This window comes from Gouania willdenowi, chromosome 24 (assembly GCF_900634775.1).
Source record: "Gouania willdenowi chromosome 24, fGouWil2.1, whole genome shotgun sequence".
In the NCBI taxonomy this organism is placed as follows: domain Eukaryota; kingdom Metazoa; phylum Chordata; class Actinopteri; order Blenniiformes; family Gobiesocidae; genus Gouania; species Gouania willdenowi.
In genome coordinates, this window is record NC_041066.1 from 18,101,463 (window position 1) to 18,128,600 (window position 27,138).

General features: G+C 37.2%; 1 protein-coding gene across 2 annotated transcripts; it reads left to right on the forward strand.

Moving 5' to 3' along the window:
* The first annotated feature begins 234 nt into the window (after nucleotides 1-234).
* On the forward strand, nucleotides 235-26,427 carry ptk2bb (protein tyrosine kinase 2 beta, b). Of its 2 annotated transcripts, XM_028439328.1 has the most exons (31): nucleotides 235-385; nucleotides 10,338-10,573; nucleotides 11,593-11,771; nucleotides 11,872-11,959; nucleotides 12,680-12,759; nucleotides 12,842-12,904; nucleotides 13,557-13,611; nucleotides 13,702-13,842; nucleotides 13,938-14,012; nucleotides 15,227-15,328; nucleotides 15,424-15,541; nucleotides 16,793-16,832; nucleotides 16,930-16,964; nucleotides 17,039-17,083; nucleotides 17,781-17,878; nucleotides 17,954-18,035; nucleotides 18,127-18,227; nucleotides 18,314-18,429; nucleotides 18,597-18,697; nucleotides 19,202-19,291; nucleotides 21,084-21,288; nucleotides 21,477-21,585; nucleotides 21,665-21,724; nucleotides 21,802-21,924; nucleotides 23,178-23,330; nucleotides 23,571-23,606; nucleotides 24,460-24,484; nucleotides 24,576-24,610; nucleotides 24,681-24,815; nucleotides 24,914-24,994; nucleotides 25,809-26,353. In XM_028439328.1, exons 2-31 carry the CDS (start codon nucleotides 10,376-10,378, stop codon nucleotides 26,022-26,024), a joined length of 2,985 nt encoding a protein of 994 aa, XP_028295129.1. In that variant the 5' UTR covers nucleotides 235-385; nucleotides 10,338-10,375; the 3' UTR covers nucleotides 26,025-26,353. The 2 variants fall into 2 exon arrangements, with proteins under 2 accessions (XP_028295129.1, XP_028295128.1); XM_028439327.1 differs by having other exon boundaries at nucleotides 23,178-23,606; nucleotides 25,809-26,427.
* The last annotated feature ends 711 nt before the right edge of the window (nucleotides 26,428-27,138 follow it).

A 27,138-nucleotide genomic window follows, 5' to 3' on the forward strand; every position in this document is an offset into this window, starting at 1 on the left:
GTGAAAAGATCATATTTAATTATAATTTTAATGAAAAAAACAAAACTGCTTATTTGTATTTATACATGTGTTTCCTTGGTACTGGTTCAATGGCAGGATGTAACTGTGTTCACTCCTAAATGAACCTAAAAGAAAATGAAACTAGTGATAAAAACATTGACCTATCAGTGAGGGTGAAGCCCCAGAGTCAGAATAAAGCTGTAATTTCCTGGAATAAGGAAGAGATCCCACCTTGGAGGAGGACTGCAGCAGAGGTGAGGGAGTGGCTCCACCTCCTCCAACCTTCTGCTCTACTGTGTGTGAGAGGTCTGTCAGGCCTGCTGTCCCTGCTGGGACTCTATTTTCACTTAATCTGCTGTTCCTGGAGGGGATCTGTCAGAAACAGGTAGGCTTTTATTACATATCACACAGATTCTTTTATTACAACCATGGTTTCAAGCTATTTTGATATAGATTTAAGCTCAGGGTCACCAAAAACCAGTGTTCATGGTCAGAAAAATGCTTTTCTTTTTCCGTTAAAAGTAACGATTGAACATTCAATGTGTTATAAACATTTTATTGTAGGATATTTTTCTTTTAATCTACTGCATTTCCTCTGTCACAAGGCAACACACACTGTAAGACATGTATAAGTGAATTTATAAAGTCAGGTATTGAAAGGCTGTGTTGGAAGTGAAGCTGCACTTCGTTCAGCAGAGACAGCTTATCACAGCATGTCTGTGCAGGTGAAGAAGCAGCCTGCCACATTCCTCTGCCTGGGGTCATGACGTTGCACTGTGCAGACCCTCTGCACAGGCCAGGCCTGTCTGAATACCTCTCTGTACTGACAAACACCCCCCACCCCACCCCAGCCTGGGAGAAAGGGGCCTCACAATGCTTTACTGCACTTAGATAATCATAATATACAGGAGAACAAGAAAAAACATGGAATGAAACCATTTGAACAACTTGTGTATATGATTATTAGGAATAAACTCAGGGGTAAGGTTTTCAGCCGTGTCACGTCATCATGACACATCTGGAGGAAATGGATTTCAACACAATTATAAATACAAGTCATAACAGATTTACTTGCAGAACTTCTGCGTAAATGATAAAATACAAAAATAACTGAAGAATAAACTGACATCTGACTTACAAATGACTTTTTTTGGTAACACTTTACTTGAAGTTTTATACATCAAGGCCGACAATACGCTCCCATTGTTATGACTTGACGCCCGCCTTTTTCATATTGTTTATCCATTTTTGCAAGTTCTTTTTGACACTTTTATCCAATTTTTGTCCTTTCTTCACGTTTGTTGCCTACTTTTCATCCAAATAAGCTACCTTTTGCCCAATAAATACTTCTTGTTTCCTTTTTTTTCCCTACATTTTTCCTCTTTTTTTGGCTACAATTTTCCCCTTCTTCACTACTTCCACATTTTGGTTATTAAAGCTCCCCTTTAATAATAATAATAATAATGGCTTGGATTTTTTTTTAAGGAGACTCAAAGCGCGTACAGAAACCATTATTCATTCTCACCAATATATTATTTACTGGAATATTGCACTATAACGGTGTCACTGGTAAGAAAGACCCTATGTTTTGTTTACATAAAGCACTATTGGAGATATTTATTGGTTTACATTGGTATGTTGACACTTATTTACAGAAATGTTGCGCTAAAATAGTGTCACTGTTCATAGGACACTTTTTCGATTTATTGTCTTTCAGAGATATGAAATAAAAATTGTATTTTTTCACTTAATCTTTTTTTTCTTGTTATGTCATAGATTATCGTAGATTGATTTCTGACTAATATATCAATAATCGTAGTATCGTCACATCGTGAGATAATCATTATTGTGAGCTTTGTATCTTGTATCGTATCGTGAGGTACCCAGAGGTTCCCACCCCTAGTTGACGGCCCACGGGGACAATGCTCCGTACGTCAGACTTCATGACACCTTATTCATGCTAATGACAGATAATGACAGCGTACAGTCAGCCTAAGGAAGACCCATTTTTTTTAATCTAGTGCTGCAACTGCCATTTTAAATATGTGTGACAGAAACCGTAACCTTATAATGAATCATTGTGAGCATAAATGTTTTTTCAAGGCTGGTCATTGGATGATCTTGCTTATTTGGTCAACAACTAATACTTAATATAGCTACTGTCGCATGATTTTATTGAATAAATTCTGGGGTAAAACACATTAAACAATTAATTTGAATACATGTTTATAATGAGACGTAAAGAACACTTTATAGTAAAGCGGCACATTGTCATACATACATACATACAAGTGTGAGCTATATCGTTGGACGTCACTCTAACTAATAGACGTAGATTAATCAGTCAGTCTAATCTATTAGTCTCTTACAGGAAGCAACGTTAGCTACAAATACACAGCAGGAAGCCACAAAATAACACCAAATGGACTTTGTGTGACCTGAAAGAAACCCTATATCAAAAGGAAACGTCAGAACATAAACTTTGATGTCATGCTTAACTGCAACGACACCGTTTGATAGTGTTTGATAGGCTTCCTTTAGCAAACTCGTGTTGACGTTATATTTAAAGTTGTCCATCAGCAGCTGTTGTTCCATTCCAATCTGTCATCCCTGAATCACTAGTTGTCATTCATTCACCCTGTGTCATGTGACCAGCTACAAACTGCACGTTTTCCTATTGAACTGAGGAAATATATAATCCATAATGAATAGACGCGTAAGGCTGGCTAATGGATATCCCTGTTCATTGTCACGCTCACTTGTGTCGTGGCCAATGTGTTGAAAGAAGGACATTTTTGGTCTTAAAACAAAACCTCTTGGGAACATTTGTTGTTACCATAACAACTCAAGTGCCAGCATGACGGTTTGAGACGGGTAGGAACACAGTGAGTGAGTGCCAAGTGTTGCTTTTGTTACTTACTGGGAAAAAGAAACTGGAACATGGAGAAAAAACATGGTGCGAGTATTCATAATAATAGTTGCTGCTGGTTCACCATTGTTTTTAATGCAAGTACTCACGTTACTGTAACAGTTGCTTTCATAGGTAGTTGTACTTTTTTGAGTATATTTTTAAATCAGTCATTTTACTTTGTTTCAAAATACGTAAACTAATTTGTTACATTTCTACACCCAAATTTCACTGAGTAAATTATATATATTTTTGTTTTAAAATGATCAACGGACATTGTGAAACTACAAAAATGTAAATGACCAGACACCAATCAAATGCATCACATCATGGCCGACCAACCAGATTAAAAGTAACGCAAAAACAGACACAATGTTTTACAGTTAATAAATATAGCCTGATATTTTTTTTATTGAATCCATTGGTGTTATTTTATTTAAAAAATAATTGTATATTTTCATGAACCTTTTATTTTACACGGATGCCTATGTGGAAAATACACGAAGTTCCAATTGTGCAAGATTTGAACAAAACAAAAGTGAATATTTCCTTTCACAGTTAGCAAACCAAGTCTGTTACATTGGTTAAATATATGCAAGTTGTAGGGCACACTGAGATCATTTATTCACTTTTTAGATCTTTTATTAAAACATTGGACCGACAGAGCAAAAATGAAGCTGGGACAGAACCAAGGCATTTAGAACTTGTTTAATAACGTCTAGAAGTAAAGCTTTTGACACACGTCTCACAACTCAAACCAACAACATTATCTTTGTTTTTTTTTGTTTTTTTTTTATTTTTTTTCATCACCAGCCCTCCCTAAGGAAGGGTAAGAAATCTTTTATTATAGGGAGGATATAAAAAGGGAGAGCAGTGTTACACCTAAGTGGAGGGGGAGGGGAAAGGGAGCAGGGAGGAGAGACTCAAGACAGGAAATAGAAAAGGTGGGGAAGAATAGAAGAATAGCATATGTGCAAAAAAAAAAAAAAAAAAAAAAACGCTACTGCAAGCCCAGGAACTGCCCTGGGCCCGCAGATGCAGCCAGGCCAGCAGAAAGAGCGGAGGCCAGGGAGCCAACAACATTATCAATATGTTTTCACCATGAAAGATGTTGTTCCAAGGTTACACCCAACAGTTACAGTAGGTCTCACAAATCTGCTCAATATTTATGTTGTTTACATTTCATTTCAGAACTGGTTCCGATTTTAACTGATACAGTGAGGCAAAAAAGTATTTAGTGCAAGTTCTCCCACTTAATTTTCATCATAGGTATACCTCAAATACTTATTTTACCGAGGGATTTACCAATTAATTAATTATAAATCCTACAATGTGATTTTCTGGATTTTTATTTTCTCATTTTGTCTCTCATAGTTGAGGTTTACCTATGATGAACATTACTGGCCTCTCATCTTTTTAAGTGTGAGTACTTGCACAATATAACCAAATATAATGGACTTTGTTTTATCTACATTAAGAATCAACTTATTACTTGTAATCCAATCAACCACTAACTTTAATTCTGAATGATTAATTGTATTTGCGATATTATCGCGATATTAAAATGTTCTAATCGCAAAGGCTGCAACTTTTTATTATTTATTTATTTATTTATTTAATTTTTTTTTCTTGTCCTGTCCTGTTAAGTTCAGAGACTGTTTAAGAAGTGCAGTCCACATGTTTACATGTTTCGTGAAACGTGAAGATAGATATGTTGAAGAGATAAAGCCACTGATTTGTTTGCTTTATTATTGTAATCTGCGCTTTAAAATGTACATTTTACATTTATTTAAAGTTTAAATAAATCTGAAATTGTTTATTTTGAAACAGATTGATTTATTGCTGGTGTTCATTGAAAAATACATGACAAGAGGCCCTTGAAAAAATAATCGCAAATTAAATCGCAATCGCAATATTGAGGGAAAAAAAATCGCAAATAGATTATTTTCTAAAATCGTTCAGCCCTAGTTCCATCTGTAAAATAGTATTTAATTCTCCTATTGAAGTGGCAGTAAGATAAATCGTGGAATCATCTGCATACATGGCCTCATGGACTATCTAAAACTAGAGGTAAATAATTGGTAAAATACAGAAAATAAACATATAGATATAGGTTATGATTTCATTTTAACCTGATATTGTAAGAACTGGCTCAGGGACGTCCCTTCCTACTTTCATATATCTGTACAAGGATTGTCTGTTGTTGTTGTGTGTGGTTAACCAATAAAAAAATTTCCTGCTGTTGGATTATAAATCAAAGCTGAGCAGCATACTCATTAATAACTGGTATTATCCTCCTACAACGGGAGATCAAGCAAACCTCACGTCTAGCTTCTATTGCTTCCGATTAGCTCATATAACTCAATGTCCCACCCAAAGTTACGATACCAACTGATTGAGAAAAACCTTTGTTTCAATTTCTAAGAATTTTTATCTCTCGGGTAAAACTTATAAACTCCATACAGAAAGCAAGCCCTATAGATCTTATTCTCAACATATACCAATAAATCCAGTCTCCACTTTCTGTCCTTTTTACGTCTGTTTTCGTCTTGCATAGGATTGCGTTGCAACAGAAACCCTTCATTTGTGCAATAAGTCTCACGCTGACAACTCCACATTCCTCTTTCTCCCTCCTAGAGATAAAACTCAAGCACAATATTATTAGCACAGTGTTATGTGAGTATTTTGTAACAAGTAATGTGTGTAAGCTACAGGCTTAACCCTAACTTTACACCACAACGCCATAGGAATTCATTCATCCTCCTCCTATAGTTGTTGTTTTTTTTAGGAGGGTAATCTTAAATGTCTCACTGTTGACTCAAACCCATCTGTCAGCCCGCCTACACCCCAGTAATGGTGCGACATATCCTACTGCCCATGCTATACGCGCTTGCTCTCTCTGTCGTTTCCTTTCGCTTCACACACACACACACACACACACACACACACACACACACACACACACACACACACGCACACACAAGCCTGTTGGGGAATTCATAGCCTCAAGCTAACAAAACACAGCTCACAGTCACAGTGGTGTAAAGCCATGTGAGAAATCCAAACATCTCAGTGCTAACACACAGCGAGGAACATAAGCTATGAGGAAACACTTCAGGACAGAGTAATGCTGCATTCGATTGCACTTGGAAAAATCCAACAGAAAGAATCGTAAAAGTGCAATAAAACGGCCCTTGAGCTCGGGACCCCGACTCTGGAACTCGGTTAGGATCCAAGCACCCCGAGTTGGTCTGAATGACATTTTAGCAAAATGGCGGCGCCCACCGTTAGATGTAAACAGTCACTTTCTCTTCAACTTTTACTTTTATGTTTATCGAATGCAGCATAAGTGCTACAGTGTTGTGAGGTGTGTGACTGGCAGAAATCTTGCTATGTTTTTATCTTGCTTTCTAAATGTTTTCATGTAATGAATCGACAGCAGTGGGTTTCTATTTGAGGTTGTCACCTTGTTTACGTCATGCTTTTAATGTGCTAGCTTAAGGGATGTTATCACAGTTAGCAGCTCTTATAGTTCACACCTTTTGCAAGCATCCTGAACTCTTCTTGTATTCTGGCCCCTTTTATCTGCTTTACCAGTTACCGGTAATACTGTTTCTTGTATAAGTTTTTAAATCTATATGCACAATCAAAGCAGAGCAAAAATGACACAAGAAGTGAACTCGGCTGCAGAAACAAAAGAATAACACACAACGAATGAATAACAAGCAAAACTGCCAGCTCAAAGAGACATGACGAGGGGTATTCCAGAAAGGAGGTTCAACAAACTCTGGGTCAACATTCCCCGTGATGGGAAACTCTGGGTGTCCGATTCCATTACAGCTGGTATGAAGTGGGTCAATCAACCCTGAGTATGTAAACCTTGGGTTAGTTACGTGCACAAGCGTGATAAAAAGCCATTATCAATTGAGCAAAGATAAAATGAACTACCATGGCAACCACCCTGAAGAGAGTGATATTTTCACCCTAATGGGTGAAATAAGCAGGTATTTGTGGAATACAAAACTGTTATGAAGGTGTGTTCACACAGAACACCACTTCAGCGACTATAGTCGCTTAAATCACCCTTGATTAGTTGTGCTTTTTGGTGGCTTCATCACTTCATCGCACCAGTGATGTGATGACTGGAGAATATGAATAGTATGAATAGTGTGTGCAGCACTGAGGGGGCTGATCACTTATTTTACAGCTGTACGTTTACAGCACTTATCATAGACAGTAGTGATAAACGAATACATCGGCCGGCCAATTTTTGCATTTTTTACGTGTGTCTGCATCGGCGATTCTGACTGCTACGTTCGCCAATTCGCATTATATACAGGGAACAGACACATTTTTTCTTATATATTATTTTGAACATCTCTGATTGTTTTTCTCTGTTGGAGCTTGCTTGTACACAAAGATTTTTTTTTTTTGGTTTTTGTTTTCTTGTCCCTGCTTAAAAAAAAAAAAAAAAAAAACCCAAATAGATGAAAAACAGAATAAACAGACTCAGAAAAACCAAAAAACAGGACTAAACACAATTAAAACCAAACAGAAACTGACAGATTACTGTCAATATCTCATATATCAAAGATGACAGTCACATTTACCACCAATTAGAGAGTTCACAAGAACCGGTGGGGAAAATGTTATTTTATCTTCATAACAATCAGTTTGGCTAAAAAGGAAGTCTTTAAACATACCAAACTGAAAAGTACTGCTGTTTCATTTACTGGTCATAAAAATCCTTTCAGGTGCTTTTACATTCTTTACACTCTTACACCTCTTTCATTTGAAATCATTGTATTGGACTTAGTTAAAAGGGCAAAAGTTTCCACTTAAAAACTTTTTTTAGGGAATGTGATGTGAAGCTTCAAAGTTATAGTTGATCCTACAAATAGTAAAGGCTGCGTCGTCTTTGAAAATGTGACTGTTTTCCTTCAAACAACTCCTCACTCACTTTGTTACATTTTCTCGCTCATGCTACAAATACTGTATGTATTTATTTATTTGACTTAATCCTCTCAAGAAAAAAAAACTCACAGCACATTTAATGAAGTTGACCCTACATTGATGAGCCTTGTTGTTGCTGTCTGAAGGGTGTGTAGCTCCAGCATGGTTTGCTATGTAATTACAGTTGTAGAAGATTAAACTTCTTGTTGTGGGATAGGATGCCCTTCATTACAGGTCCTGGTATTGATTTTGTAACTGTGATGAAGGTGGTTTCCAACAGTAGTGCAGGGATCAGTGACTCGTGCTCTGCGTTTGAAGTCATATCGTAACACATGTTTTGGTCGCTGACACAACCACGCACTCCAACAGGAAGTGGACTTTGATCCTTTGAGCCTTTTATTACCTGATGTAGCTAACCTGATGTCACCAGTCTAACAATCAACATAGGACGTGATGAGTCGAACACTATTATCAGGGCTTTAAATTAACTTAGTAGATTCTTAAAGTTACCAGCCAGCCAGATTTTCCACCAGCCAAATTTTCTTCCAGCCAAAATAAATTACATTTAAGAATAAATTTAAGCTTTAATATTTCTTTTAATGGTTTTTATTTTAGTTGATTGCAGAAATACATCAAAATGGTAAAAAAAAATATAAACATTTGATTTAAAAACAATGTTGTAACAATGCCTAAAAGGTGCAATATGGAACTTTGGTTGTGTCAGAGAAGGGAACCTTTTATAAAGTATATTCTCATAACTCAAAGCTGCTATCTGGAGTTTCTGAGAAAAAGTCTCGATGTCCTGCCCTAAACAGCCTCACTTCCTCCCACTGCCTCTGCCAATCTACCAGAAGCCACGCCTCTACTTTTCTGCATGCGCATCGCGGAACACAACAAGGTCGCATCGGGTCACATTGATATATCATATATTATATTATATCATATTTACCTGTTTGCTGTTGTGATGCGCGGCTTTGTTTCCTTGCACAGCTCCGTATTCACTTTGATTGACAGTCTCAAAACAGGAAGTCTATGCCTATTGGCTGGGTGCACTCTGCGATCGTTTCCATTTGTATAGGGGTCTATAGGACGAAGGAGGGACTCATATACATTAATGTATATAAATGACCACCAGCAGTAGACCATCAGAAGAATGATACATAAACATAGGTTTCTCAGAAACTCAGCTTTAATAAACAAACTTAACTCAGATGAAAATTGAATCCCTGGAACACTGTTTGAACTTAGAAAGAATAGAAGTAATCAGTACTAAAAATTACATATACTGTAGAGAAAAAAAGGTTTTACTAACATGCATGCTCTTCAAATGTAAACAAATCCCACTCCCCACAAACTGTATAGTGCACATTTTAAAGGTGAACAATTGGTTGAACACCAGCAACTCATGACCCGACATCCATTTAGTAATAAAACTCCTCAATTTCTTCTTCTTTTCAAATCCTCTTTCATCTTCATTTTCCGCTGTGTCGGCAGCAGCTTTTTTTTTTTTTGCAATTCGGGTTTTTCAGCACCCGATACACATCATCCTATTATTTGTTTTGGGCCGTTTTCTTTGTCTTCTAATACCAAACCACAACAATCTACGCTAACGTAAGAACGTAGCTAATTGTTGTATGACACGTCACGACATAGTGTTCATGGAAATGTAGGATTAGTACAACCAGCAGTGTTGCCAGATACACACTACGTTTTAAAGTCTAAACACACACACACACAAAACCGCTCAAATTTCTTCACGGAAAACACACCAATCTGGCAACAATGACTGGTCGCATCGTTTCTGCAGCCCGCCGATTCAAACAAACGCAGTGGGATTTGTTTCATTGTTCACCAGCCAAAATGGCTAGTAATGCTACAATGTTACCTGCCAAAGTTCATTTTTACCCGTAATTGGCGGGTGTTATTTTAAAGTCCTGACTATTATACTAAAACAATATTACCTGCATCACTTGTATATATGTATATATTTATCCTTTATATTTATTATTATTAGTATTATTATTATTGTCTCTGGTTTGTTTGTTTGTTTTTTGCACCAACCACCAAGTTAAATTCCTTGTACGGTTTTTAAACTGTACTTGTCAAGGAAAGATCGAGTCAATGACTCCTTGATAGGCGTTGCTTTTCATCACACTGTCCCCTGTAGAACAAGTGTTTTATGCTCCTTACATTTGTGTTTTGAAGAGCAATAAATATGTATTTTAGCTGCTGTTGTGTAGAAGAAGTGGCACATTGGTAGTGTGAAACAAACAGGCCCTTGCTTGTATCCAGGTTGGAAGGAATATATTAAGTTGATGCCTGAATCAAATGATGTGAATTATAGCATGTGAATAATGTAGCTCACGCTTGTTGCACAAATACCAGATCAATAAAGCAAGTCGGTGTAGTGTTGAGTATAATCCATACTTAAAATGCAGATAATGATTTATTATTATTTATTTTTTTTAATTTTAAGGATGATTTAATAACGATGGTACCCACCCAACCGTGACCATGTACGAGGTGATGTCCGGAGACACCCTGGGCTGGAAGGTTCCCAGTCCTAGACCTCCGAGTTCCCCAGATTCCAGTCACGAAGCAAACTTCACAGAGGGGAGTCCGACCAAAATCCTCAAAGTTTGTTTCTGCACCAACAACAACCTGGGCAAGAACTTCAAGCTGGTGAAATGTGACAGCTCCTGGCAAATAAGGGTGAGAGATTAATCTGAAAAAAAAAAAAAAAAGGAGAAATATGAAAGCGATTATAAGGTTTAGGCCTCAAGAGATAAAGATGAGGTGTTATGACTTTCACTGATATTTTAAAAAACAACATAAGTGCATAATACTTGGAAAGAAAGTGAAAACATTAAGATATCCTGAATTTAAACCATTCCACACTGTGATAACTGGTTATTAAGTGTCTATTACAACATTCATTGTGTAATTCATGGTTACTTAAAGAAAAGTGGTACATCCTTAAAACATCTCTTTCCTGTCCATATTATTCAATACATCGGTGTTTTTCAAATGAGGGTACGTGTACCTCTAGGGATACTCAATGGTACTACAGGGGGGTACTTTAGAGAGGGAAAGAGTGGAAAATTGACAAATGAAAGCAATACAAATATGGGGTTTTATATATATAATATTACCAGCAACTGGCAAAACAACAAAAAAAAAAAAAAAAAGAAAAATTTACTGAATAATAAAAAGAACAGACAAACAACAACAAAATACACAAAATGACACCAAAAACATACACACTAAGAAAGAAAAATACTTATTGTTACCACTAACGCACAAAACGACAACAAAGACACACAAAATTAGAGAAAATTACACAAGATCACTATATAAAATACACAAAAATAACAGAGAAACATACAAAATGACATAAAAAACAACAAATTGACACCAAAAACACACACTGAGAGAGAATAATTTAAATAATACAAAGAACACACAAAAACTGCAACAAAAAAGGAGGGAGATGACAGGAAATGATAAAAACTATAGAAATAAATCTATTCAGGAGGCACTAAATACTAAAATAATCTATTATTATGCTCTATAGTTGTTTTTTCACAGAATTCTGAGCAAAATTTTCCAGTTGGACAAAAGGGGGGACTTGGATTAAAAAGTTGGAGAAAGGGGGTTACACTACATTATAGGATAAAACTTGCAGTGCAACTTCCTCCCAACATTAACACATAAACATTCCTTCCCTTCAGGCCATAATTCGTTCAATTCTGGTCAGTGGCCGTTTGGGACCAAACATTCAACATGTGGGGTGCTACGGGCTCCTGCTGCAGCATTTAAAGTCAGAGGAGCTTCACTGGCTACATCCAGATCTGACCATTGGAGAGGTGGAGCAACGCTACGAGAACAACCATGCAGAGGCCGAGTGGAGGTGAAAGCTTTAATGTGACTTGGCTTTTCTACTCTCTTTTTACTCTTTCTTTTTCACTAAAACAACTGATTTTAAACACATGTATCATGTATTTGTGCAGGTATGATCTTCGCATTCGATACGTTCCTGTCAATTTTTTGGAAAAATTTAAAGATGACAGATCAACATTTCTGTATTTTTACCAACAGGTATTATTATTATTATTATTATTATTATTATTATTATTATTATTATTATTATTATTACGTTAAGTGTTAATTTTTTCAGACAACTTTTTTCATAAAATGAAATTGACATGTTTTGACTGCAAACTGTCAGTCTTCCTCGGAGGTATCTATACTGATGGCTTTCATGTGTCCTTATGAGTTCTTTCTGGGGGACCGATGGTTAAGTAAATTTTTTGAAAAAGGTTGTCTGAATAAATGACACAAAATGAACTTGCTGGAATTATTATTATTATTATTATTATTATTATTATTATTATTATTATTATTATTATTATTATTATTATTATTATTATCAGATGTTAAGTTCTAATTTATTCAGACAAATTTTTAGGAAATTTATTTTAATCTCCTGCCAACTGTCAGTCTTCCTCAGAGGCATCTATACTGATGACTTTCATGGGGCCAGATGGTTAAGTAAATTTTAAAGTAATTTTCCTTGAAAAAAAAATGTCTGAATAAATGAAACCTATTGAAATATTATTTCAAAAAAGAAGACATGAACTTGCCGGAATTATTATTATTATTATTATTATTAGTGTTTTTTTTTGCTCTTTTTCTTGCTTATTTTATTTTAAATAAATGTCTGTTAGAATATATAGATTCTAAGTATTTAATTGTGTGGTGTAGTTTGTATTGTGCTCCATTTTTTTTCTCTGTTGATGCATATTTTGGTCTTTGCAGGTGCGTAGTGATTACATGCAATATCATGCAAGTAAGGTCAGTGATGGGCTGGCGATGCAGCTCGGTTGTTTGGAGATCAGGTGAGTCACTGCATTCCTACAGCAGCTGTATTACGTTACGTTAAGATAACATTTATTTATTGCTCTCTCTCTGTTTTTACAGGCGGTTTTATAAAGATATGAATGCAAAAGGTCTAGAAAAGAAGTCCAACTTTGAGCTGTTAGAGTGAGTCTCTCAAACTTCCGCTTTCTTAAAATTGCAGGTTTGATTTACTACTTATGTCTGTTCTGTGAAGGACTATGGTTTCTGTCTGGGCTGTGAAGCAATATATCACACGTGTCAAACTCTGTCCCTTGAGAGCATCCACTTTGGCCCGCAGTAGAAAGTCAGAGAAATCATGAATCCTTGTGTAAATTACCAACTAATTCAGTTGTTATCTCAAATTTAACACGCAAATTCAATGAAACTCCACAATATTAGCAGGGCTCACATTATCCCCATTCTTATATCACATGATGGAAGTCATTTTTAATGTCAAATTGTTTAAAGAACCCTAACCCTAACCATTTTTTTCAAATTATTCCACTAAATTTCCCTAATTTTAATACAAATTGGCACAAAATCAAGTAAATTGAAAGTGAAGATCACTTATTGTTGTGAAATTATCAGTGCCGTACATATTTTATCATTTATTTATACATAGAAGTCCAAACCAGAGCACAATAATGATTCAATTTCTCATTTTTCCACCTAAAATCTGCGGCCCACCTGCGATGATCTACTCTGTATTTGGCCCCTGAACTAAAATGAGTTTGACACACCTGATTATATGAATAAATGTATCCTTAGCAATAATTAAGTTTATGCACTGTTTCAGAAAAGAAGTAGGCCTGGATCTATTCTTTCCTGAGCAGCTGATAAACAGCATGAAGGTAAACGTCCTATACCAGTATATTTGAGCTGTCGACAATTTCTAAAATATTATTATTTTTTTTTTTTAAACCATTGTTGTTTGGATGCAGTCAAAGCAGCTACGAAAGTTGATCCAGCAAACGTTCCAGCAGTACGCCACGCTCAAAGAAGACGACTGCATGCTCAAGTTTTTCGAGACCCTCAGGGATTTCGTCAACTACGATGAGGAGGTCTTCCCGTGTGAGTTAGTGGTGAGTCGGCACATTTTCTTCTATACTTCATTGCCTCAACAACTCCCAACGCTTTTGACGAGTTATTACGCACTAACGAACGTGTTAATCAACAGCAAGGCTGGAGTATTTCAGTGGAGCTGGTCGTCGGGGGGCGGGGCATTCGCCAACGCACACAGAAGGATTCAGCGGTAAGCGTGGAGAGGACGATGGCATTTTTCGAGAGAGAACATTAAGTAACTTATTTTGGATAACAAAAATACATGGTTTTTTTTACATTCAAAAAACTGGTAACACTTTACTTGAAATTTTATACATAAGGCTAACATTACGCTGTGATTAGCATGAATAAGTGTCAAGAAGGATGTCATTAAGTTTTGTTTGCTAAATTATGACACCTTTGGAGCTATGTTGGCATTTTTTGGGTTTGGTGAAGGGATCTAGAGGCGTTAGGGTAAGTGTTAGGGTAAGGGTAACGAATGACATTTAATCACAGTATAATGCCAGTGCTATGTATTCACTTCATGTTAAGTGTTATCAAAAAAAAATCTATTATTGTTACTGTTTTAAATTGTGATCGCACATTTTATGTTATTTTTATGAGTTTTGAAGAAGAATAGTCTGTTTTTTTTTTTTTACCCATTTTGTGGCCCTGAACATTTTCCGTTTGAAAAAAGTTTGAGAACCACTGAGTTAAAGGGTTAAAAACACAATTTAGAACCCTGAAAGTCGGTAGCATTGACTTGTAAATGACTCATACAGTTAAGCATAACTTTTTAGAGCTTAAAGCAGAACTAAGTGACTTTTTCACCTTAACAAATTAATCTTGTTGTCCCTGTGAGGGTAATACAAGTGTTTATGGGGTGATTGAGGGGGGGGTCTTTCATCTACCCCTGCTGTCTCTGGCCAGAAAACCGCACTTGCTTCTTTCCTCCCTCCGACTCGGTGGCAAGTTGCACTGCTTTACGGCAGCCGAATACAAACACACTGTCGTCGCGCAACAGGAACGCACACACGCTCACAACCTAGCGCTCCGTCAGGCAGCACACACACAAATATCTATCTATCTATCTATCTATCTATCTATCTATCTATCTATCTATCTATCTATCTATCTATCTATCTATCTATCTATCTATCTATCTATCTTCCTCATACTGTTTTTATGACAGTGATATAACCAAAAGGGACCTTTAGGGGCAATGCTAAGCGCAAGTTACTTAGTTCTGCTTTAAAGTTGTATCATCAAGTACTAGTACTGTAATGATGAGCAGTTTTTGGTCATAATTATTCATTTTTATTCTGCCAATCAATTAGTGTTTACTATTGTATCTATCAGTTGAATAAAATATGAATATATACGGTCACATGTATACTTACTACATCTGTCCAACTTGTGAAACAGGCTGTGTTTCTAGCCGACTTCAAACAGGTCAAGAAAATTGAATGCTTATCTCAAGGTGACGGCAGAGCCCTCCTAAACCTCACGGTAGAGGGCGCCAGGCAGGTAAGGGGTTCACTCAGTGCCTCCGAGTCATGTGACCTAAAAAGGAAAAAATGTGTTCTTGCACTTTATCTCTCCTTTTGTGCTAAATATGTCAGTGTCTCTCCATCAATGTGGCCTCGGTACCGATGGCGGAGAACATGATGGATCTCATCGACGGCTACTGCCGCTTGGAAAATGACACAGACGACTCCGTTATCTACCGCGCAAACAAAGGTGTGTACGACCACTTGGTGACTGCAGCCAACTAAAGGCTAAAACAGTAAAAAAAAAAAAAAAAAAACAGTCACTGGGAACTTAATCAGATTTCACCTCCTCGTTGACACATCTCAATAAATTAGGTGAAACTTTATTAAATAAAAGAATAGAGACGGAAAAGATGAACATAGCGGTAAGCGGATGAACATGGCGCCTATTGTAAAGTTGTGCATGCTAAAATAAGCAGTAACTTTTTGTACCAATTAGCAACAAACCATGTTTAAAAAACGTATGTGAAGATTTATATTTACTGATTAACATTTAGATTTAGATTTAATATTTAGATTGATCATTGACATTATATTTTTTATAAGAAAAGGAAATGTCACAAATTTACCATTTAGCAATAAAACCACTTTTAAAAAAAGTATGTGAAGAGGTATATTTAATATTTTACATTTAGCTTTAGATATAAGATTTAGATTTAACATTTAGATTTATCATTGACATTATGTTTTTTACAAGTAAAGTAAATATCACAAATTTAGCATTTAGCAACCAAACCACTTTTAACAAACAAGTGAAGATTTAAATTTTATATTTAAAATTAAAAAAATGTATATGAAGATGTATATTTAATATTTAACATTTAGATTTAAATGTAACATTTAGATTTAGATGTAACATTTAGATTTAGATTTAACATTTAGATTTATCATTGACATATTTTTACAAAAAAAAAGTAAATATCACAAATTTAGCATTTATCAACAAAACCACTTTTAACAAACATGTGAAGATTTACACTTAATATTTAACATTTAGATTTGGATTTAACATTTAGAATCATCACTGACATATTTTTATGAGAAATTACTAATTCTGGTCAAAAGTAAAAGTTGCTGTTTATTTTAGCATGCGCAAATTTAGTCGATGTAATGTGTCAAATGCAAAATGATAATATACTGTAAAAAGAAACATAACAACATGGCTGGGACTGTTTCTTTTTTCTTGTTTGAGGGGCTTGGGGAACAGAACTCGAATGGTGGCAAAAAAAAAAATGACTGCATAAGTAGTTTTTTTGTTTGTGTGTTGTTTTGTGTGGCTGAGATCAGAATGGCAATCAAGTAACCTCCGAATATCTGCTTATTTAACATGCATTGTCCCTTAGATTTATCACTGTTCATCACATTTTTAACCATTTGGCACAATTGTTGGATGCACAGTAAACACTGTATATGCTTGACTCTCCTATAATTGTTCATTTAGATGCCAGCACACGGAGTGCCCTGCCTGAGATTCCCACCAGGTGAGTTTTTCTTTTATCCAATCACGATGTTCCCATTAATCAATAAGTTTATGTTCCTATTATATTGACTTTCTCTTCTTTTTGTCCTTTGTTGCAGCAACAGAGACACTGGCTCAGTCCGGCTCAGTATGGGTAATTATTGCCTGAATTTCCATTGTTCCAAATCACAAAAACATCATTAATGGATCTTTGTATTTTTGATTCAGGCTCAGACATCTACTGTGAGATTCCCGATGAGAGGCCGAGATCAGGTTTGTTGAAAGTCCAAGTTGCTGTACTTTGAGGTGGCAAGTAATAAAGAACAAATACTTTGTTACTGTACTTGAGTAGTTTTTCTTTTTTTTTTTTTACTTTTACTCCTTATGCAAACCAAAAACCACAAAGCTGGAAGAGAAGCTTGACACAATTTATTTACAAAATGTATTTATCATGAGTGCTAAATTCCCCAGGTGTTCAAATGTAACAGATTTAACTTGTTTCCATGTACCAGTATTCTACATGTTCTTAAAAAAAGATGAAATATATCGAATTTGCTCATTTGTTACACTTTTCACTTTTTTACTTTAGTACATTTAGTAGCATGTACTTTTTTACTTATAATCAAGTAAGGGAGAAATTTCAATATTTTTACATTTACCAGTCATTTTTTATTCAAGTACTGAACTATGAACTCTTCTTCTTCTTCTTCTTCTTCTTCTTCTTCTTCTTCTTCTTCTTCTTCTTCTTCTTCTTCTTCTTCTTCTTCTTCTTCTTCTTCTTCTTCTTCTTCTTCTTCTTCTTCTTCTTCTTCAAATTATTCTTCTTCAAATTCTTCTTCAAATTCTTCTTCTTCAAATTCTTCTTCTACAAATTCTTCAAATTCTTCTCCAAATTCTTCAAATTCCCCTCCTTCTTTTTCTTCAAATTCCTCTTCTTCTTTTTCTTCAAATTCTCCTTCTTTTTCTTCAGCGGTGAAGTACGGGATTGATCGAAGCGACATCATTCTTGGAAAAATTCTCGGTGAAGGGTTTTTCGGGGAAGTTTACGATGGCGTGTACAAACAACTAGTAAGTTACTTCTGATTGAATCTGCTCGCTGTTTATTCATTTCTTTCATCTATTTATTTGTACTTGTGTTGCCAGGATGGCGATAGAGTAAATGTGGCCGTAAAGACCTGTAAAGATTGTTCACCTGATGTGATGGAGAAATTTATGAGTGAAGCAGGTATAGGCTAAAAATGCCACTTTTTTTCAAATGTGTTTAAAACATTGAGAGTGAGAGATTGAGACAGTCTCTGTTTGTTTATGTTTTTCAGTCATTATGAAGAATCTCAATCACCCCCACATCGTCAGACTGATTGGAATCATTGAGGAGAATCCAGTGTGGATCGTCATGGAGCTTTATCAATATGGAGAGGTTTGGTGTATTTTCCAGACCGTTTCAAAGACATTTTGGTGTGTCGTGCGTATGTTTGAGTTGACTCATGCATGATTGTCCTGCAGCTTGGGAATTACCTGACTCAGAACCAGCACACGCTGACAAACACCACTCTGGTGCTGTTCAGTGTACAGATCTGCAAAGCCCTCGTTTTCCTCGAAGGGGTCAACATGGTGCACAGGTCAGAAGTGACTTTTATCTTAGCCAAACATTGAAGCCTATCCCGGAGAACCAGAGGAGTACACACATTTATGATCAAATTAGAGATTCCACTAAACAGGTTTTTGCTCTTTGTTATACGGTTCTTTACGTAATTTTGACCTTTTTTTGTTTTCATCTTTATTTTAGAGATATTGCAGTTCGAAATGTGCTGGTTGCCAGTCCAGACTGTGTGAAGCTTGGAGACTTTGGTCTTTCCAGATATATTGAGGAAGAAGAGTACTACAAAGGTAAAAAAGCTCCATCCATCCATCCATATACACCTACGTACTTGTCCAGAGCACTGCAGCCATTTCCTGTTTACTCTGATGCAATACAAGCTAGACCAGAGATGGGCAACTAATATCAGCCCGGGGCCCACAAAAATGTGATTGTGTGATCTGAGGGCCACATTATCAGCATTCATGTTAGCATTTAGAATAAAAACCAAATTGAGCATTAAAACAGGAAAGAGCAAAGGATTTTTTGTCTTTGTAATCCTTTTGTGTGGGTTTTTTTGGTGTTTTTTTTAGGTGTTTTGGACTTCATTTTGCCTATTTTCTTGTCAATAGCTGCGTTTCCATTACACCTTGGAAATGCGCAAAATCTAAATAGCGCAATAAAAACTGGTACTGGAAACACCTGAATTTCGAAAAAAGCGCTCAAATATCGCGAAAAAAAATTTACGCTTTCATGAGGAGGTGTTTCAGACGTTTTGATATTAAATACTATAACTCTGCTGGTTCTCGTTACAGCCTCAGTTACCAGGCTTCCTATCAAGTGGATGGCCCCTGAATCTATCAACTTCAGACGCTTCACCTCAGCCAGTGACGTGTGGATGTTTGGTGAGATTGTGCTTTATTAACCTGCAACGACACAATGGCATGTTGAGGGTCAAGTGCACCTGTGTGTGTTTAACTGGTTAATCTTTAATCCAAAGCCGCTACAGCTTTAGTTAACATTGAAGGAACCGTTGAACTTGAGTGTCTAGAAGTTTTTGTTTTAACCGTAACTAGATATATATAAAGCAAAAACTACAAAACTCCTTTTTGATAAATTTACTATAACAATGTCCAATTTTAAATTTAATTATTAATTTATAAAAGTTAAAGGTGTTTTGAACAAAGCAAACAGGGCTCTTGTCTGTTATTAATGACTCAGCAGGTGTTAGTACATCCCCATTACAGACTGGTTATTCTCTCTATTCCACAGCTGTCTATATAAAAATACTGGCTCATGGAGCAATAGTTTACACAGTATTTTACAGTTTTTTGATTATTTTAAGGGGTTAGTAAATGCTTTATTTCATGTCATTATTTCAAAGTCTTTTCAGTTTAAAAGTCTCGACTTAAACAGTAGAAGCTGGTTTTCTACTGTGTTTCCAACCACTGCCCTAAACTAGTGTTGGACTGTACTTTACAATTATTTTGAAGTGATTCTTTCTCCTACTGACGTGAGTAAATACATTTAAAGGCAGTGTAAAGCAAATTTAGCCATTTTCTTTTAAACACATTAAATAGGTCATAAATGTATCCCTTAAAACATGTAAAAAGCCATGCAACCATTTAGAATGTAATTGTGGAGCTCGGTTTCTCAAATAGTGTTTGAAATTTCTGTGTTCAGGATTTAATGGGTGGGTCAGAAATTATAGCTGCGTTACGTAACGGAGCATAAAGCCGACCCTGCTGCTGAAGCACACCAAACTTCCGCGGCCCCTAGCTGAAAACACACCACATATTCGGACTCGGGGTAATAAAACGCATCTAGCGGGCACAGTGTTTCGCCTCTAGCGCGCACAGGTCTGACTCTACCTGGAACCTTTCCCGTACCTTTCCGCTGACACCTTGTTTCACCCTAATCTGAGCACTCTTGGAAAACCAATGGGAGAAGCACTATTGAAGCTGCCACACTGCTCTCTCCCATAGACACAGTACACGGAGGCGCCGTCTTTCCCGCACGTGGGCGTCGTTCCAGCGCCTCTAACTGACACGCCCCCAGCGTCTCAGAGCAAAGAGAAGTGTTTTTTTTTCCCCTAATTTTTTATACTTAGTGATTTTTTTCATTTTTCAAATTTGGCTCAGTGGTCAATGACGCATGTTTCTGTGGTGTGACAAACTCATAACACAAATTTATTTCTGCTTTTCTCAGACTTTAGGCAATATCACACGGGAGGTTGTGCTGTTGTGCATAAATAACAGCAATAAGATCTGCAGTGTGAATGTAGTGACAGTGTACTGCGGTGTGTAGCCCAAGATGTAACAGTAGTTAACGGTATTTAGATCAGCTGTGTGATATGATCCGTAAGAAGTAACTATATATCAGCGCTCTTGGAAGGTCTGTTGTCCAATCATAGTACTTGGTTGGAACTAACTGTTGCCAAATACAGAGCAGTTTGATCTCAAGAGGGCCACAGATTTTATGCAGGAAAACAAATAATTTCAACGTTATGTGCCCTAATTTGCACTTGTACATATACATAAACCGACAATATCCAAGCAATAAGTTTGGCCCGAATTGGATGCTCCAAAGGGTCGGATTTGGCCCCCGATGCCTTGAGTTTGACACATACTCTTCTCATTTAATCCATTTGTCATCATCACAATATTAAAGGTTTGTTTTCTTCTTTTTATTTTATAGCCGTGTGCGTGTGGGAGATCATGAGCCGTGGGCAGCAACCTTTTTTTTGGCTGGAAAACAGAGACGTGATCAACCAACTGGAGCAAGGCATCCGACTGCCCAAACCAGACAACTGCCCCCCTGCTCTTTACTCACTCATGACCCGCTGCTGGTCCTACGACCACAGAGAAAGACCCTCCTTCACTGAACTAGTGGTCAAAATCAGGTTGTTGCTTTAAAATGTTTGCAGGGAACAACTGTAGATGGAAAAACTGGATTAGCAAGAGCTTTTGAAGATAATCAAAGCATGTTTGCATATTTCCTTTTCGTTGAGCTAGTATTTAAATATAATCAGATGGAACACAATGAACACTATTAAATGGTGATAAAATAAATGTTTTTTACATCTTGAAGTGATGTTAACAAGATGGAAAAGGAGCAGGAAATGGAGCGAGAGCGAGACAGAGTGCGTTCCACCAAATATTTTGAGCCCAAGTTTAACTTTAATGAGCCTCCTCCCAAGGTAACCCATACTCGACAAAACGTGCTAAATTTTAAATGAACAAGCACTAAGTTCATTGATATGCTTTACTTGTTTGAAGCCTTCAAGGATGAAACCAGGGCGGTTTGGGAACACATTAAGTATTGGTCTACACATCCAGGTACCAAACCGCAAAAGTATCCTAATAAAAGCTGAATTCGCTTTTCCTTTTCATTTAAAATGTGTTTTTATTTGCAGCTAAATGAGGCCCTCTGTGCCAGTTCACCTGACCTTGCCAGTCCCTGTGAATACCAGTCACCCATTGACTCCATGAAGACGCTAACGCTACCAGTCAGGTCTCCTCGACCACGCAGCGTGGGGGTAAGAACTCGGCATTATGTAATGTTTTTGCAATGCTTTATTCTGAAACCACAATCATTATTCTCAATCATAATATAAAATATAATGATTTGACACTTAGAGATATGGTAAAGGGTGTTCACCCCTTTAATCTGATTTGAAACCCCATTATAGTTAGATACTGTAGATAAACGAATAAATAGGCATGCAATTCATTCACGCAGACATTGGCAACGTTTTCATGAGAGCTTTAATGCTCTAAATCTGAATTAAGTGGCTGGTTTATTCTGATTTTAATTCCGAATGGAATAATTCCTCGATCTTGTAAACGTTCATTCTGCTTTAAATTAATTCTGGTCGTTCTGCGCATTGCTCATCCTGTCGCAATGATGTGCTGGTGACGACATAATCAATATGGCTGCCCGAAGCAAGTGTTGGACTCGAGCCGAGACTATTTATTTAATAAGAGTCTTGGAAGACATGGATATAATGAAAAGAGTGGATGGACGGAAGCATAAACATGCAGACATTCAGATTGGCAAACGAAACCGGCTTCATCGGGGGAACATGAAGCCCTGCATTAGACCACAGAGCTTTACAAATGTTGGAAGGGTAATCCAAAAGTTCTCCTTCCACTCAAAATTCTGTATAGTGGAGGAAGAACCGCTGTTGCATTAACTTCTAGCTTTGATTGGCCAAAGTACCGACTTCTACTCCTTTCTCCGCTACTCTATCTCCCTTTTATTCTTCAGCTGACGAAAGTTAACCTGGCAAGAGCCAGAGTGATGTGTAGCCCTCCCTCTAAGTCGAGTTCTCCACATCGATCTGGGTCTGTGTCTGGCGAATCCTTTCAAAACCAGGGAGGGACATGGACAGAATGCTTGAAGCTAATTGGGCGAAGCGCCTGTCCACCATGATTTGTTTTAGCCAATGACACGGTAACAAACGATGATTGTCATCGGCATGCGCCGCAGAGACGCTGCTACAATGACAACAAGGCTCCACAAGGTGGATTGTGAACACCAGGAGAATCCATCTTGCAGGCAAGGTTAGACTAAAGTGGAACAGTATGTTATTGTCGAGCTGCTGCTTCAAAACTACAATCCAATCGTTTGCTCCGTCCAATCAGAACCCTTACCAACCCCCGGATCTTTAAGAATACTTTCATTCCAAATAATGAATTCTGAATTGCAAAAACATCATGTAATTGTGGCCAATGTACCAAATTAAAAAATTACCCAACTTGAGAGTGATTACTTGTGTCGCTGTCACAGGAGAGTGAGTTTTCCCGTCTGGAACCCAACAGCAGGGAGGACGCCCAGCGCCTTTGGCAGAGAGAGCGACACCACATGCAAGACACTCTCCGTCGGCAGAAAGAGCAGATGATGGAGGATGAAAAGTGGCTGGAGAAGGAAGAGAGACTCCTGGTGGGAAACAGAGCATCGCTAACTTTTGTCCACCCCCTCTCTGTGTCTCTGTGTCCCCCTGGTCGTGAATTCAGTGCAGCCCTGGAGGCAGTATGGAACCCAACACCGTTTAACCCTAACCGTGCAGTTGTTGTCCCTCGACGCCCCACTAGTCTAAAATTTAATGTTCCCACGATAACTGTTCCAAAGAGAGGCTCCATGTCTATACTCTATAAAATGAACCTGCCTGTTCTTTTGCAGGACCCCATGGGACCAGAGAACCCTGTCAGCCTTGTGGTAAGTGCAATTCGGTCTAAAAAAAATCTGAAATTGTTCCTCAGTCGTTCAATTGCACACTGTACATGTTTTGTTTTATTGGATGAATACTTTTTAAGATATAGACAGTTTAGTGAGGGGGGTATGTGTCGATTTTTGTGCTTCCTTATTTTTCTTCCATTTTCAGTTTCCAATAGCTCAGAACGTACACCACATAGGAAACTGAAATTTGGTATAGTAATACAGCTCCACTTACTCTCTCAGAATACAAACGATAAAAGATCTGCTATACATCCTATCTGGTGGATATGCCAGCCCCTCAAAATTGGAAAAAAGTTTGTCGGGGTTTGGGGCTCAAACATATTTGGGCCTTCAGTAAACACTTCGCATACGCCACAAGTTCCTGTAATTTGATCAGCTTTGAGCTATGTGCACAGACTGTTCAAATCACGAATGACTAGTCAGATATATGCATTGGTTCTTGGGTGACAGTCTCTTGAAATCAGAAAATATACTTTTTTAAAGACAATTTTCACTAGCCCATAACTGCATGTGGGAACGTCAGAAATCTGATCTTGTTTTTAATTTATTTTCTAAAGATGACTCTTTCTTGGGATATAAAACATTTTTTTCTTCATGCTAATTCTTCATTTTTATTTTGGATCCAGGGTTTGTCAGTCATATTGAAAATCCTTTACATGAAGTCATTGTAGCTTTCCTCTGTGTCTTATAAACCAACTTGCAAAGGATGTATTTGCTAGCTTGGTGGCGTGTTTCCATGTGTATATTTTAAACTAATCCTGATCATGTGAACTAGGCAGGGACTGGTTTGATTAATCAGCCATTAAACTGGTTACTGTCTCTGTTTTTTCAGTCTTCTGAAGCCGACAGTGATAGTGGTGAGTGCCCAAAAACATTCATTCATTCTGTTGGTTTAAGCATCTTATATTTTCTCCGTCTTCGATTATGTTCATCTTCTCTTGACCAAAGCTCCTCCAGAGAAGCCCCCACGGATCGGAGCTCAGGTGAGTTATTTTAGTTTCAGGTTATTTAAAAGTACATAACTTGTGATTGTTATTGCTGTTTTCCCCTCAGCCCGCACCCACAGCTGAACTGGACCGCTCCGATGACAAAGTATATCAGTGCGTCATGAGTTTGGTCAAAGTCGTTGTCCAACTTAAAAATGACATCACTGAGCTGGAGCCAGAACTATACATCACTATTGTCAAGGTACTTATACCAATGGCTTTATTGGCCAGTTGAAAATGCAAAAGCAGACTTCCTGAGTTACGAACCTGATTTATTAACTCACTGGTCTTTATTGGCAGTCTGTTGGGATGGCGTTACGAGACCTGATCTGCAGTGTGGACGACATACTGCCAACGTTACATGAGTCCATAAGGACTGAGGTACGGTATTTTCCCATCGTTTGGCTGAAGAATCTAATTTGGCCAACAATAAAATCAGATAAAAAACTATTTATATAAGTTTAAAAAAAGGATTAGCTAAGTTTGGATAACACTGGGCCTTTAGGAAACACAACTTTGACTATTACAGATACTAAAAACCTAAAGACGAATTTTTTTATCAGATGAAGACATTGTGTAGGCCTTATTGATCAATAAATCCAAGATCATTCGGTCAGAAATGAATATGTAAAAGGTTGAAATTGCCGCTAAAAAGTTTGTTTTGATCTCCACTATTAACAGTCTTTGTTGAGATTTTCAAAAAAGTCTTGCACATTGCATTGTGGGAAGTGCAGTCCCTTAAATGAATGGAAATGCAAGAAATCACAATAAAACTGAAGTAAAAACATTTGTATCTCTTCAGGACTATCAATCAATCGATCAAATTTTATTTATAGAGCACCTCTCATATACACAATGTAATTCATAGTGCCCACGCAAACACCCCAAGCAAACAATCCACAGAAAACCACACAAAAAAATTCAACAAACAGAGCATCCAAAAAGTGTTCCAGATATGTCAATCAATGAATTGATCTACACCTACACTATGTATTTATCTGATAAATTATCGTCTTGAGCAGCTTTAACTAAATATCTCCCTGAAAAGTCTTTATCATTCCTTTAGTAACTGAGCCAATCTGCATAAATGAAGGAGCTTAAGGCTAAAGTCGCTCAATGGCACTCAGCCATCAGTTTACTGCCCTTAAAGTAAAGAAAAGCTATAAAGTCATGGTTTTTTCTTCCACTGGCACAGATCAAAGGCACCCAGAAGCTGCTGAACAACGACATGTCGGAGCTGGTCAGCAAAATGCGTCTGGCCCAACAAAACGCCATCACCTCTTTGAAGGAGGAGTGTAAGAAACAGATGTTGGCAGCTGCACACACACTGGCTATGGACGGCAAGAACATGTTGGACGTTGTGGACCAAGCACGAGTCCGGTCCAATCTGGCCAAGCCCGTCGCTCCTTAGCAGACCTGACCTGTTGTCAACCTGGGAAAATACACATTTGCACACTGTAGTGAAAAAAAAAAATCAACAATGACAGTGGATGTACTGTACAGTGTGTGCATGTGTTCAAGTGTGATAATAAATGTCCCTTTGCTGGATGTTTTGCATTACATTTCAGATGTTGTGTCAAACATGTTGTGATGTTGTAATGGGGGACTTGGACTGAATCGTTTGCCTTTAATGGGAGATATTTTTGTAAATACAATAGCAATGCTATGCACGACCAAAGACCAGGAAGTGTTTTACTGTTGTACTTACATTTTAAATAATAAAAAGGACATAAGACGTTAGAGTGAAGAGTTTTAGTGTCTTCAAACCGTTAGGAGTGAAGCGCTGACATTACATTAAAAAAATTTAATATTTATTTGCATTTCCTGAAGAAAATGCAAGAGAGGATGCATAGCTGAAACTACCACTATTTGGTTGGTGGGAAAAAAAAAGGGAGAACCTGACATCAGCCCCCCAATCAGGAGCCAGCACTCTATCCACAAATCACTTACATTTACCCCCTCCTGTGGCTGCTAGCTTTGGCCTGGAGCTAGCTTAGCATTAACCCAGTATTAGCCTAGCACTAGCTTTGCATTAACCCAGTTTTAGCCTAGCACTAGCTTCGCATTAACCCAGTGTTAGCCTAGCACTAGCTTTGCATTAACCCAGTATTAGCCTAGCACTAGCTTCGCATTAACCCAGTATTAGCCTATCACTAGCCTAACATTAGCTTAGCATTAACCTATCACTAGCCTAACATTAGCTTAGCATTAACATTAACCAATCACTAGCCTAAAATTAGCTTAGCACTAGCCTTGCATTAACTTAACATTAGCAATCACTAGCATTAACAACAGTAAGTAAACATTTTTATTTTCAAATCTTACCTGGAAGCTGTAGCAATGTAAAGGTGAGCAAATTTGCTGAATTAAAAAAAAAAAAATACAGATATATTCTGATATAACAAATATTTGTTTGAAAATAAGCCAATTCGACAAGAAATATTGTCAGTCTTTCATTTAAATAGTTTGAATCATTTATTACCAAATATTTCAGGACAATATAAACATTTACGTAATATTGTGTG

Coding starts and splice junctions, on each gene's coding strand:
- ptk2bb (XM_028439327.1), top strand. CDS start 10,376: ATGTACGAGGTGATGTCCGGAGACACCCTGGGCTGGAAGGTTCCCAGT. Junction 11,960..12,679: donor TTCTGTATTTTTACCAACAG/GTATTATTATTA, acceptor TGGTCTTTGCAG/GTGCGTAGTGATTACATGCA. Junction 21,289..21,476: donor GAACTAGTGGTCAAAATCAG/GTTGTTGCTTTA, acceptor TACATCTTGAAG/TGATGTTAACAAGATGGAAA.